Here is a 13,583-nt window from a genome sequence, read left to right on the forward strand (position 1 = left end):
TGCTGGCCAACAACTCCAGTTGGGTCTTAAAATCAAATCAAATTCAAATCAAATGTATTTATATAGCCCTTCGTACATCAGCTGATATCTCAAAGTGCTGTACAGAAACCCAGCCTAAAACCCCAAACAGCAAGCAATGCATGTGAAAGAAGCACGGTGGCTAGGAAAAAGATCCCCACCATCGACACCTACTGGATTTGCCTGAGAACAGACAAAAAAACTAAGCCTGTAACATACTTACGTACTTATGTATCATAAGGGTTAATGTCATTGCTATTTGAATGATGAATGTATTTTCTTTATTACATTTCATTGACAGCTGTAAGCCAATTTAACATTTCTTCGGGACCCACTCCTAAATTACACAGTAGTTCATGACACTGCTATTGAAACATGTAGGTTGCTTTATAAAGGTGTGTAATTTAAAAAAAAAGCAAAGCTTTGCTATCATTTCAAATGACACACCTTTTGACATTCACAACACATCTGCTGTGTATCATTCTACTTCCTTTAAAGTGACACACATACATTCATAACAGACCCATGACTGCTGTTGTATCATGTCAACAAGAGACTCCCCACAATCTGTTCACTTTGTTTTTAAATGAGCCCCCCAAAATTGTATTTAAATGGATTCCTAATGATTTAATAGCTCTAGCTTCCTTGCTGTCTTGTTTTTATTAATTTGAGAAAGTAAAATAAGGTATCTGGCGCATGTTGTCGCTAATGTCATTGGTCATGGATATGCTAAAAAAGGCGATGATGGTAGCCCAATAATGGTGGAATGGTAGCGGTATTAGCATATTATAAGCAGTATTTTTATGAATCATTACGTTCCGGTTAAATTAACCAGCCAAACATAGCCTAGCTAAAAAAAAATCACCCCAAGACTGATTAAATACTTGACTGCTTTACTTTTCTTTTTAACTCTGCTCCTTTATAAAGTCTGGAAGAATTATTATCGGTCCTCCTTTGAGATTTCTTCCATAATGAATTAGTATGCAACTGTCAATGCTGGAGTGAACATAACTTGAATAAAAATATATATATTTTGGTGTACAGCAACAAAAGAGTAAGTATTTGCTTCAATGGCTAAGGTTTGTTTTGTTTTAACCTCACACAAAACACAAAGAAAATATCAGTTGCAGTATTTTCTTCAGGTCCTTGTTTACATTTCATTGACCTTATGCCATAACATTATAAATACCCTTGGCCTAAAAAAAAAGTATATAGGATCTACTGTGATGCCTAGTTGAATTTTCTGTAATTAACACGTCATTTGTTATACACATATTATATTGGCAAGCAAACTGAAATATATTGTTTGATTCTCCCCTTACACTTCCGGCTACCTATGCTGCATTTACACTGTACTTAAATGGGTGTGATACATTTTTACTGATGTGGCATAAGGTCTACATTTTGTAAATAGTTCTTCCAACTATAGGTTAAAAATAGACCAGTCGATTCGTTTTCTCCACAAATATCCATTTAATCTTCACAAATTTACTGAAAATCACAGTTTATTGAAAGAAAGGTCAAATAACACAGATAAATGTATCTAGGAGTAACTACTCAGTGCATGGCACATTCTCAGGGAGACGACTCATTGTGAGTCTTTGGCTCTTCACCTCTAGCATGTTAAAGGCAGAAAGAGCTCTGAAATATTACATGTTGAAAGAAGTTGGCCAGCCAACTTGAGAGCCTATATACTTCAAAATATGGAGGAGATAGTAAATTAACCTTGCTACAATGAGTGACAAACCATTTTTGTAAGTTTGGTGTTACAGCAGTTTTTGTTAATGGGAGTACTTATATTACAGAATATCATGACCTTACCAGTGCAAAGGGATTTATTTAGAAATAACACACATTTACTGTAGAAAGTAGTGTCCTCGCTCTGAAAAGAAAAACAATGAACAATCATAAAACAAGTTACCAGTGCCATTGCTACCTTTAAAAGAAGTCTAGAATGCATGCCATTTTATTATGCAGGTTTTCAATCGAAAAATTTTAACATTTCACGGTTGAGAAGTTTGTTTTTGTTCAACAATTCCTGTGTCTCTTTTGCGTGTGTGTGTGTGTGTGTGTGTGTGTGTGTGTGTGTGTGTATGTGTGTGGGCACAAGTATGTGCTCTGAAAAAGATCTCCAGGTAACGCAGGTTTTCTGCATCTCCAGTGATATCCCATCCATTCAGTTGTTTTTGTGTAGTTTTGTGTTTTTGCTGCCTCCCTCTACTTCCTCCCTGTCATCTGAGGGCTTGGCATTTGATTTTCCAATCTGCGCTGCAGGCCTTTGCTGTTGACAATACAAAAGACAAGAATGTATAGCTCATCAACAACAGTGGCAGAGAAACAGTGAAACAATGGGCTACTGTACATAAACAATACTGGATTGATGACAGCAGTACTAACAATACAGCAGCATTACATAAACAATACAGCAGTATTACTTTAACAATACTGCAATCTTACTTCACACTCATGTTGATTAGCCTATCCCTTTTACTGGAAATATACACTCCACACCCACCTAGGGCTGGGACAATACCAGTGTTGCAATATTTTTTCCATGGCAAAACATAAAACTTGAAGCTGTCCTTTAAAAAGCTGCTGTATGTAAAATATTGTGTGATTATAACTACGTTTCCATCCAGTTTTTATGCAAGTAAAATCATACCGTATAAAAAAAATGACAGCTGTGATAGAAACAGCTAGTTTCGGTACAATTTAATAAACGCAGACAGATAATTTGTTAGTTCGCCATGGTGAGATCTTTTTGTGTCGGTTAAATTAATTATGCGAGAAATGCTGGTGGAAACGCTTTTATGTACAAATATTAATATAATAACAAGAGTTGAGCTTTAACCAAAATGAATGTTATTTTTCGTTTTTTAAACAACTAATTGACCAACATTAGTTACATTTTTGAATTCCATTTTGTAAATTTTTTTTGGAGCTGAATACGCAGTTTCTCTAGAGATTAATTAGATCAAGCCCGAACTGTGCAATGTAGTAGGGGGTTGTAGTTTCCAACAGGCTAATATTCTACATACAGTACCAGAAAAAAGTTTGGACACACGTACTCATTCAAGGGTTTTTCTTTATTTTTACTATTTTCTACATTGTAGAATAATAGTGAAGACATCAAAACTATGAAATAACACATATGGAATCATGTAGTAACCAAAAAAGTGTTAAACAAATCAAAATGTATTTTATATTTCAGATTCTTAAAATAGCCACCCTTTGCCTTGATGACAGCTTTGCACACTCTTGGCATTCTCTCAACCAGCTTCACCTGGAATGCTTTTCCAACAGTCTTGAAGGAGTTCCCACATATGCTGAGTACTTGTTGGCTGCTTTTCCTTCATTCTGCGGTCCAACTCATCCCAAACCATCTCAATTGGGTTGAGGTTGGGGGATTGTGGAGGCTAGGTCATCTGATGCAGCACTCCATCACTCTCCTTCTTGGTCAAATAGCCCTCACATAGTCTGGAGGTGTGTTGGGTCATTGTCTTGTTGAAAAACAGATGATCGTCACACTAAGAGCAAACCAGATGGGATTGCGTATCACTGCAGAATGCTGTGGTAGCCATGCTGGTTAAGTGTGCCTTGAATTCTAAATTAATCACAGCAAAGCACCATCACACCTCCTCCTCCGTGCTTCACGGTGGGAACCACACATGCAGAGATCATCCGTTCACCTACTTTGCATCTCACAGACACAGCGGTTGGAACCAAAAATCTCAAATTTGGACTCAGACCAAAGGACTGATTTCCACCGGCCTAATGTCCCTTGCTCGTGTTTCTTGGCCCAAGCAAGTCTCTTCTTTTTATTGGTGTCCTTTAGTAGTGGTTTCTTTGCAGCAATTCGACCATGAAGGCCTGATTCACGTAGTCTCCTCTGAACAGTTGATGTTGAGATGTGTCTGTTACTTGAACTCTGAATAATTTTTTGGGGCTGCAATTTCTGCGGCTGGTAACTCTCACTCTAACTCTCTTATCCTCTGCAGCAGAAGTAACTCTGGGTCTTCCATTCCCGTGGCAGTCCTCATGGGAGACAGTTTCATCATAGCGCTTGATGGTTTTTGCGACTCCACTTGAAGAAACTTTCAAAGTTCTTGAAATGTTCCGGATTGACTGACCTTCATGTCTTAAAGTAATGATGGACTGTCGTTTCTCTTTGCTTATTTGAGCTGTTCTTGCCATAATATGGACTTGGTCTTTTACCAAATAGTACTATCTTCTGTATACCACCCCCTACCTTGTCACAACACAACTGATTGGCTCAAACGCACCAAAAAGGAAAGACATTTCACAAATTAACTTTTGTTAATTGAAATGCATTCCACCTCATGAAGCTGTTGGAGAGAATGCCAAGTGTGCAAAGCTGTCATCAAGGCAAAGGGTGGCTACTTATATGTTGTTTAACACTTTTGTAGTTACTACATGATTCCATATGTGTTATTTCATATTTTTTACATCTTCACTAATATTCTACACTGTAGAAAATAGTAAAAATAAAGAAAAACCCGGAATGAGTAGGTGTGTCCAAACTTTTGACTGTTACTGTAGTTTTAGCGCAGAAAGTGTGATAATTAACTACAATGACCATAATCTATTGCGCGCCTACTTGTCCGGTCTGTGTGGGCACGGAGGCGGAGAGAAGAATGCACGATCGAGAGGGTTAGAGAGCAGTTGCTTTGCAGGGTGTTAGTACCTGAAAATACTTGGATCGAAGTTATTGATAGTTGGTATTCAGTAGTCATAAAAGTGTTCCTTACTAATACAATTTTTTATTTTGTCAGACCGCATAGGCAGCAGCTCTATAGAGATGAGATGATGAAATAATGTCAGCTAGCATCTGTTTACTGTTAACCAACATCTCATTGGGCTCCCGAGTGGCGTAGTGGTCTAAGGCACTGCTACTCAGTGAAAGCGGTGTCACGGCAGTCCCTGGTTTAAATCCAGGCTGGATCACATCCAGCTGTGATTGGGAGTCCCATAGGGCAGCACACAAATGGCCCAGTGTTGCCGGGGTAGGCTGTCATTGTAAATAAGAATTTGTTCTTAACTGACTTGTCTAGTTATGTAAAGGTTAAATACATTTTTTTTTGCTGGATTCCTTGAGGCTTGGTGAGTTCTGCATCACACTTTCTGTTAGTGGCCAAGCCTTTCATTGCCTGAAGTAAAGCCAATACAAACAAACAACATATTTGTGCAGGATCTTAATTTTATCACCCTGTTGCAGTGTATTTGAGGTTTAACAAAATCTTCTGAAGTTTATAATTTCCACTTTAACATTTCAGACTTGATTTTTCCCTTACGAAACATGTATCAACCCCTACAAAAATGTCCATTAATTTTAATCCACACAATAATTCACATTTCCTCATGCTGCGGGATTATTTTTATGCTGTAGCAAACTGGCTAAAATTAAATAAAATAAAATGTTATTTGTCACATGTTTCGTAAACAACAGGTGTAGACTAACAGTGAAATGCTTCCCTACAGGCCCTTCCCAACAATGCAGAGAGAGATACAATAGAGAAACAATAGAAAGTAAAACACACAATTATACAATTAATAATAGATTCACAATGAGTAGCGATAACTTGGCTATATACAAGGGGTACCAGTACTGAGTCGATGTGCAGGGGTATGAGGTAATTGAGGTAGATATGTACTGTACATATAGGTAGGGGTAAAGTGACTAGGCAACAGGATAGATAATAAACAGTAGCAGCAGCTTATGTGATGAGTCGAACGAGTTAGTGCAAAAGGGGGTCAATGTAGATAGTCTGGGTAACTATTCGGTTAACTATTTAGTAGTCTTATGGCTTGGGGGTAGAAGCTGTTCAGGGTCCTGTTCCAGACTTGGTGCATCGGTACCGCTTCCTGTGCGGTAGCAGAGAGAACAGTCTATGACTTGGGTGGCTGGAGTCTTTGACAATTTTTAGGGCTGTCCTCTTACATTGCCTTGTATAGAGGTCCTGGATGGCAGGGAGCTCGGCCCCAGTGATGTACTGGGCTGTCCGCACTACCTTCTCTAGCGCCTTGCGGTTGGATGCCAAGCAGTTGTCATACCAGGTGGTGATACAGCCAGTCAAGATGCTCTCAATGATGCACTGTAGAACATTTTGAGGATCTGAGGGCCGATGACAAATCTTTTTAGCCTCCTGAGGAGGAAGAGGCGTTGTCATGCCTTGTTTACCACTGTGTTGGTGTGTGTAGACCATGTTAATTCTCTTAGTAATGTGGACACCAAGGAACTTCAAGCTCTCAACCCTCTCCACTACAGTCTCGTCGATGTGGATGGGGGTGTGCTCAGCCCTTCTGTTTCCTGTAGTCCACGATCAGCTCCTTTGTCTTGCTGACGTTGAGGGAGAGGTTGTTGTCCTGGCACCACTGACCTCCTCTTTATAGGCGGTCTCATCATTGTTGATGATCAGGCCTACCAACATCATGTCATCGACAAACTTAATGATGATGTTGGAGTCGTGCCCCAGTGTTAAGGGTCAGCGTGGCGGATGTGTTGTTGCCTACACTCACCACCTGGGGGCGGCCTATCAGTGTACAGTCCCAGGGTCCTGAGCTTATTGATGAGCTTGGAGGACACTATGGTATTGAATGCTGAGCTGTAGTCAATGAACCGCATTCTCACATAGGTGTTCCTCTTGTTAAGGTTGGAGAAGGCAGTGTGGAGTGCAATAGAGATTGCGTCATCTGTGGATCTGTTGGGGTGGTATGGAGTGGGATGATGGTGTTGATGTGAGCCATGACCAGCCTTTCAAAGCATTTCATGGCTACAGATGTGTGTGCTATGGGCGATAGTCATTTAGACAAGTTACCTTGGCGTTCTTGGGCACAGGGACTATGGTGGTCTGCTTGAAACATGCACTGTAGGTATTACAGAATGGGTCAGGGAGATGTTGAAAATGTCAGTGACGACACCCGACCAGCTGGTCAGCGTATGCTCTGAGTACGCATCCTGGTAATCTGTCTGGTCCCGCGGTCTTGTGAATGTTAACCTGTTTAACACACATTGGCTACGGCGAACGAGATCAGAGATTCATCCGGAACTGCTGTTTCTCTCATGCATGGTTCAGTGTTGCTTACCTCGAAGCAAGCATAGAGGGCATTTCACTCACCTGGTAAGCTTATGTCACTGGGCAGCTTGTGGTTGGGTTTATTTTTGTAATCCGTGGTCGTTTTTAAGGCCTGCCACAGCCGACGGGCATCAGATCCGGCTTAGTAGAATTTGATCTTAGTCCTGTATTAACAATTTGCCTGTTTGATAACTCATCGGATATCGTAGGGGTATTTCTTATAAGCGTCCGGATTTGTGTCCCGCTCCATAAAAGTGGCAAATTTAGCCTTTAACTCAGTGCGGATGTTTTTAGTTGGGATATGTACGTACAGTCACTGTGGGGACGACTTCGTCAATGCACTTATTAATGAAGCCGGTGACTGATGTGGTAAATTCCTCAATGTTATTGGATGAATCCCAGAACATATTCCAGTCTGTGCTAGCGAAACAGTCCTGTAGCTTAGCATCCTCTTCATCGGACCACTTCCGTATTGAGCATGCCACTGGTACTTCCTGTTTGAGTTTTTTGCTTGTAAGCAGGAATCAGGAGGATAGCTTTATGGTCTGCTTTGCCAAAGGGAGGGCGAGCGAGGGCCTTTAGTGCGTTTCTGTATGTGTAGTAAAAGTGATCTACAGTTTTGTTGCCTCTAGTTGCACATGTGACATGCTGGTAAAAATGAGGTAAGACGTATTTCAGTTTCCCTGCATTAAAATGACCAGCCACGAGAAGCGCCGCCTCCGCATGTGTATGTATTTGATCCATGTCCTTGTTCCGACACGACTCCAGGGAACATAGGATAGTCTTGAACGGAGCTCGTCCAGTTTCTTCTCTAGTGATTGTATGTTGGCCAACAAAACAGAGGATATGGCAGTCTAGATGCTCGCCAACATAGTTTAATCATGACGCCGCCGCTTCCACTTTCGAGACCTGGGGATCATAACGTCCAGAGCTGCTGACTTACTGAATTCAAAATCTTTCTCCAAATTGAGGTTAGTGATTCTGTTCTGTTCTGGTGTCCAGAAGCTGTTTTCGATCTTAGGAAATGATGGCAAAGGAAGTTAAAATCATCATAAAAACACATAAAATAACAGAATTGGTCAGGAGCGTGTACATCTTTAGGCTACATTTATCCTGTCACCTTTAGTGACAAACAAACTAAAATCAGTCTATCAAGCAAAACACACCCTGAAAGAAATATACATTTAAGAAGAAATTAATCAAAATCGTGTTATTCTCAGTGTTTTTGAATGGTGACTACTCAACATGGCAGTGGAATTTAGGTTGACTTAAGGTCTCTTTCGCTCCCTCAGTCAGGCAGTTGAGTATCACATGCTCCGGGTGGCTGGCCGCCACATGCCCTTATCAGTGAGGGATCAGCCCCTTTGTGAGCACCTCTCCCTTATAATCAGTCAATTTGACAATGACCACAGGAGGGAGAAAGCACTGGGCCTTCGCTTTTCCAAAGCTTTCCCGTGACCGAACAATATTGTCATGTTCATTCTATTCAACCTTTTCTCCTCCCAGGTTAGTCTCTATTATAATATAATCTCTTTTACCAGGGACCCTGGTAAAAGACTCATAAGGTTAAGAATGAGGTTAAGAATAAACACTAGTTTGAATGCGGGTGGTATTACAGAGATCATAGTGTAGGCACGGTATAGGTATAGCCATTTCCCCTGCAAATGGTTATAGAATCGATGGTAGCTGATCCTATTTCAGCATGACAGAGATGGAGAAATATCACTTAAAATGCATGGCAGCGGCTCAGTTACACAGTGTTACACTACATTGCAATGGGATCTGTGTCGCTGTACCATCTGCAAAATCCAAACAGGTGTGACACTGTTTCCTTATGATTGAGCGAGCCAGGCTTGGATTTGTTTGGCAGAGCGCAATACAATCATTATCACAGTTCAGTAGATTGTGGTGGTATTTGCTGTAACAATATGTATGTGCATGCAATGTATTAATTTCACCAAAATATCCCAGACAACCCACATTGTTATTCCCATGGGGAGAAATGCAAGAGGCACCTTGTAGAATGGGTCTTATGCTATGTACACTACCGTTCAAAAGTTTGGGGTCACTTAGAAATGCCTTTGTTTTTAAAAGAATAGCACATTTTTGGTCCATTAAAATAACATAAAATTGATCAGAAATACAGTGTAGACATGGTTAATGTTGTAAATGACTATTGTAGCTGGAAACGGCAGATTGTTAATGGAATATCTACATAGGTGTACAGAGGCCCATTATCAGCAACCATCACTCCTGTGTTCCAATGTCACGTTGTGTTAGCTAATACAAGTTTATCATTTTAAAAGGCTAATCGATCATTAGAAAACCCTTTTGCAATTATGTTAGCACAGCTGAAAACTGATGTCCTGATTAAAGATGCAATAAAACTGGCCTTCTATAGACTAGTTGAATATCTGGAGCATCAGCATTTGTGGGTTCGATTACAGCAGGGGTGTCAAACGTCCGGCCCGTGGGCCGGATCAGGCCCGCAAAGGGGTTTAATCCGGCCCGCGAGATGATTTTGTAAAGTATAAAAATGAGCTGCAATTTTTCAATAAAATAAACTGCTGTTCCAATTGCGTCCACTGGATGGCGCAATAGCAATTGTGTTAAGCAAGCAAACTGTTTATACCGGAGCAGAGCAAGTAGGTCAAGCAAGTGCAGCCAGTCCGGATGAGCTACTTTGTTTTGCCCGCGATATTTATTACGGCTTCTACTTTTAACATTATGTGCTTTGGCACCCTCATTGCCCCAATATGTCTCTGTCAAAAAAGAGAAAAGTGGACGCAGAGTGCAGTGTTCCAAGAAAAATGGTCATCCTCCTATTTATTCACGGAATTGAATGGGAAAGCTGTATGTTTGGTGTGTTCACAGCATGTTGCAGTGCTGAAACAGTATAACCTTCGTCGCCACTATGTGAGTCTTCATGCCGACAAATATGACAACTTTCAAGGACAGCGGAGAAGAGAGAAGGTGAATGAACTGTTGGCGGGTCTGAAGAAACAGAAGTCTGTGTTTACTCACAGCCGAGACATCAGTGACGCTGCAGTGAAAGCTAGCTACCTCATTGCTAATGAAATCGCAGTGGCTTCAAAACCATTTAGTGAGGGTGAATTTGTAAAAACATGCATGATGAAGGCAGCGGAGATTGTGTGCCTTGAAAAGCGCCAGGCTTTTGCAAATATCAGCCTGACAAGAAACACAGTTGCAGACAGGATTTCCGATCTTTCAGTGGATTTGGACAGCCAGTTGAAGCAAAAAGTAAAGTCATTTATTGGGTTTTCAGTTACAATTGATGAAAGCACGGACATTACAGATGTTGCACAACTGGCCATTTTCATCCGCGGAGTTGATGACACATTGACCGTCACCGAGGAGTTCGTGGAGTTGGTGCCGATGACAGATACAACGACAGCAGCTGATATTTTCACCGCACTCGTCGGCGCGCTGGACAGGGTCGGAGTGGACTGGTCCCGCCCTGTCAGCCTGGCTACAGATGGTGCGCCCTCAATGATCGGGAAAAAAGCAGGCATTGTGACAAAGTTCAGAGAGAAAGTGCAATCTGCAAATGGAGGACGTGATTTTTGGACTTTTCACTGTATTTTGCACCAGGAGGCTTTGTGTTGCAAGTCATTAAAGATGGATAACGTCATGAAGGTGGTCATCCAAACTGTTAATTTCATCCGATCCAGAAGCCTGAATCACCGTCAGTTTGACAGCCTTCTCAGAGAGAAAGACCACATCTATGGCCTGCCATACCACACTGAGGTAAGATGGTTAAGCCGAGGTGCTCTGCTTAGGCGTTTCTTTGATTTATGAGAAGAAATTGAACAGTTCATGGAAGAAAAGGGCAAACCAGTGTTAGAATTTCATTCCGCAGAATGGATGCAGGACCTTGCATTTATGGTGGATGTTACAGAGCACCTGAATAACTTGAACAAACAGCTGCAAGGGCGCAACAAAGTCGTCACGCAGTATTATGACAGCATACGTTCTTTCAAGTTGAAGCTGTCATTGTGGGAGACGCAACTCGCCGGTGGTGATGCAGCTCACTTCCCCTGTCTGAAAAATGTGTGCGCGACCCAACATGTGGCAGACATGAAGCGGTTCAAAGATAAAATAACGGGACTGTTACGGGAGTTTGAGCAACGCTTTCAGATTTTTGGTGAACTGGAGAAAGACTTCAACGTTTTTTGCTCGCCATTCACTGTGAATCCCTCTGATCTGCCCGTCAGCATCCAACTTGAAATAATAGACTTGCAGTGTGACTCGGATATGAAGGGCAAATTTGCCGCAGCTGGCTTGGACACATTTTATCAGAATCTCTTGCCAGGTTACCCCAACTTGACAGCCCTCGCTGCAAAACTGTTGTACATGTTTGGAACCACATATCTTTGTGAGCAAGTTTTCTCTGTAATGAGCATAAATAAAACAAAGCTGCGCTCAAGGCTCACGCACAAGCACTTGAATCACATTCTGAAGTTGGCTGCCACTCAGGATGTGACGCCTGATATTGATGCGCTGGTGAAAGCTAAAAGATGCCAGGTATCAGGAGTCAAATAAACTATGCAACCCCACTTAAAGTGCTGCATGAGACACCCTGATATACTTCTGTGATCTGTGATATACTTCTGTGAATCACTGAGGCATTGTGTGTTTGTGTGTTCTTTTTCTTTAGAATTTCAAATAAACTTGAGGTGTTTTATGATTAATAGTGATGTTGTGCTTGTACTATTGTGGACACACTGTTCTCAGGCTCCAGCTTTATGTTTTATGTTGATCGTATTAAAACAAAGAAAACAATCTGAAGTTGTTGTTTTTAAGTTATATATACCATCATTTTACCGGTCCGGCCCACTTGGGAATAGATTTTCCTCCATGTGGCCCCTGAGCTAAAATGAGTTTGACACCCCTGGATTACAGGCTCAAAATGGCCAGAAACAAAGACCTTTCTTCTGAAACTCGTCAGTCTATTCTTGTTCTGAGAAATGAAGACTATTCCATGCGAGAAATTGCCAAGAAACTGAAGATCTCGTCCAACGCTGTGTACTACTCCCTTCACAGAACAGCGCAAACTGGTCTAACCATAATAGAAAGAGGAGTGGTAGGCCCGGTGCACAACTGAGCAAGAGGACAAGTACATTAGAGTGTCTAGCTTGAGAAACAGACGCTTCACAAGTCCTCAACTGGCAGCTTCATTAAATAGTACCCGCAAAACACCAGTCTCAACGTCAACAGTGAAGAGGCAACTCCGGGATGCTGGCCTAGGCAGAGTTCCTTTGTCCTGTGTCTGTGTTCTTTTGCCCATCTTAATCTTTTCTTTTTATTGGCCAGTCTGAGATATGGCCTTTTCTTTGCAACTCTGCCTAGAAGGCCAGCATCCCGGCCTCCCATCCTCTTTCTATTCTGGTTAGGGCCAGTTTGTGCTGTTCTATGAAGGGACTAGTACACAGCGTTGTACGAGATCTTCAGTTTCTTGGCAATTTCTCGCATGGAATAGCCTTCATTTCTCAGAACAGGAATAGACTGACAAGTTTCAGAAGAAAGTTATTTGTTTCTGGCCATTTTGAGCCTGTAATTGAACCCACACATGCTGATGCTCCAGATACTCGACTAGTCTATAGAAGGCCAGTTTTATTGCATCTTTAATCAGAACAACAGTTTTCAGCTGTGCTAACATAATTGCAAAATGGTTTTCTAATGATCAATTAGCCTTTTAAAATGATAAACTTGGATTAGCTAACACAACGTGTCATTGGAACACAGGAGTGATGGTTGCTGATAATGGACCTCTGTACGCTATGTAGAATTTCCATAAAGAATCTGCCGTTTCCAGCTACAATAGTCATTTACAACATTAACAATGTTTACACTGTATTTCTGATCAATTTGATGTTATTTAATGGACCAAAAATGTGCTTTTCTTTAAAACACATGGACATTTCTAAGTGACCCCAAACTTTTGAACGGTAGTGTATATAAACATTTAAAAGCTAACCTTCTGTTCAAGCAGCTTTTTACTGTCGGGAGAAGATTCTGTCTCCGTCTGGTTTTGGACGCAACCCCCGCCAATCTGTTGTGAGACAATGAAACACAAATTTAAATGTATTTATTTATTTGACGGGGACAGTGTACATTAATCAAAATGTCATTGTAAATCTATGCAACTGTACCAGAGTTAGCTAAAGAGATCAATTTCATCCTAACTTCATAAGGCCTGAACAAACAAGCTGGTCTAATGAAAATGCATGAGATGAAAATAACTATTATACTACAGATTAAAACAATTTTCACAGTGTGTGTCCATGCATTCATGCGTAAAAGTCATACAAGGACATCATTAGCGCCAGCGTGAATATTTGAAAGCCAAACTTGAATAAACAGAGGCGGGGTCCAGGTCTCTCACAACTTGCATCCTTTCATTGTTGGACGAAAGTAGAATCCAACATTTCCTTTTGAACAGAACTACTT

The 13,583-nt window shown here is 41.1% G+C and overlaps 1 protein-coding gene across 2 annotated transcripts in view; it reads right to left on the reverse strand.

Annotated features, from left to right (window-relative positions):
- Window positions 1-1,471: 1,471 nt before the first annotated feature.
- LOC115202863 (leucine zipper protein 2-like) overlaps window positions 1,472-13,583 on the reverse strand; it is a 173,398-nt gene continuing 161,286 nt past the window's right edge. The window contains exons 11-12 of one of the 2 annotated variants that reach the window (XM_029766953.1): window positions 13,111-13,185; window positions 1,472-2,299 (exon numbers count right to left, since the gene is read on the reverse strand). In XM_029766953.1, coding sequence (XP_029622813.1) covers window positions 2,195-2,299; window positions 13,111-13,185 — 180 coding nt within the window. In that variant the 3' untranslated portion in view covers window positions 1,472-2,194. The remainder of the gene's footprint in view (window positions 2,300-13,110; window positions 13,186-13,583) is intronic. The other variant, XM_029766955.1, reaches the window with a different exon arrangement.

The sequence above is a fragment of the Salmo trutta genome, chromosome 12, assembly GCF_901001165.1.
Source record: "Salmo trutta chromosome 12, fSalTru1.1, whole genome shotgun sequence".
NCBI classification, from domain to species: Eukaryota; Metazoa; Chordata; class Actinopteri; order Salmoniformes; family Salmonidae; genus Salmo; species Salmo trutta.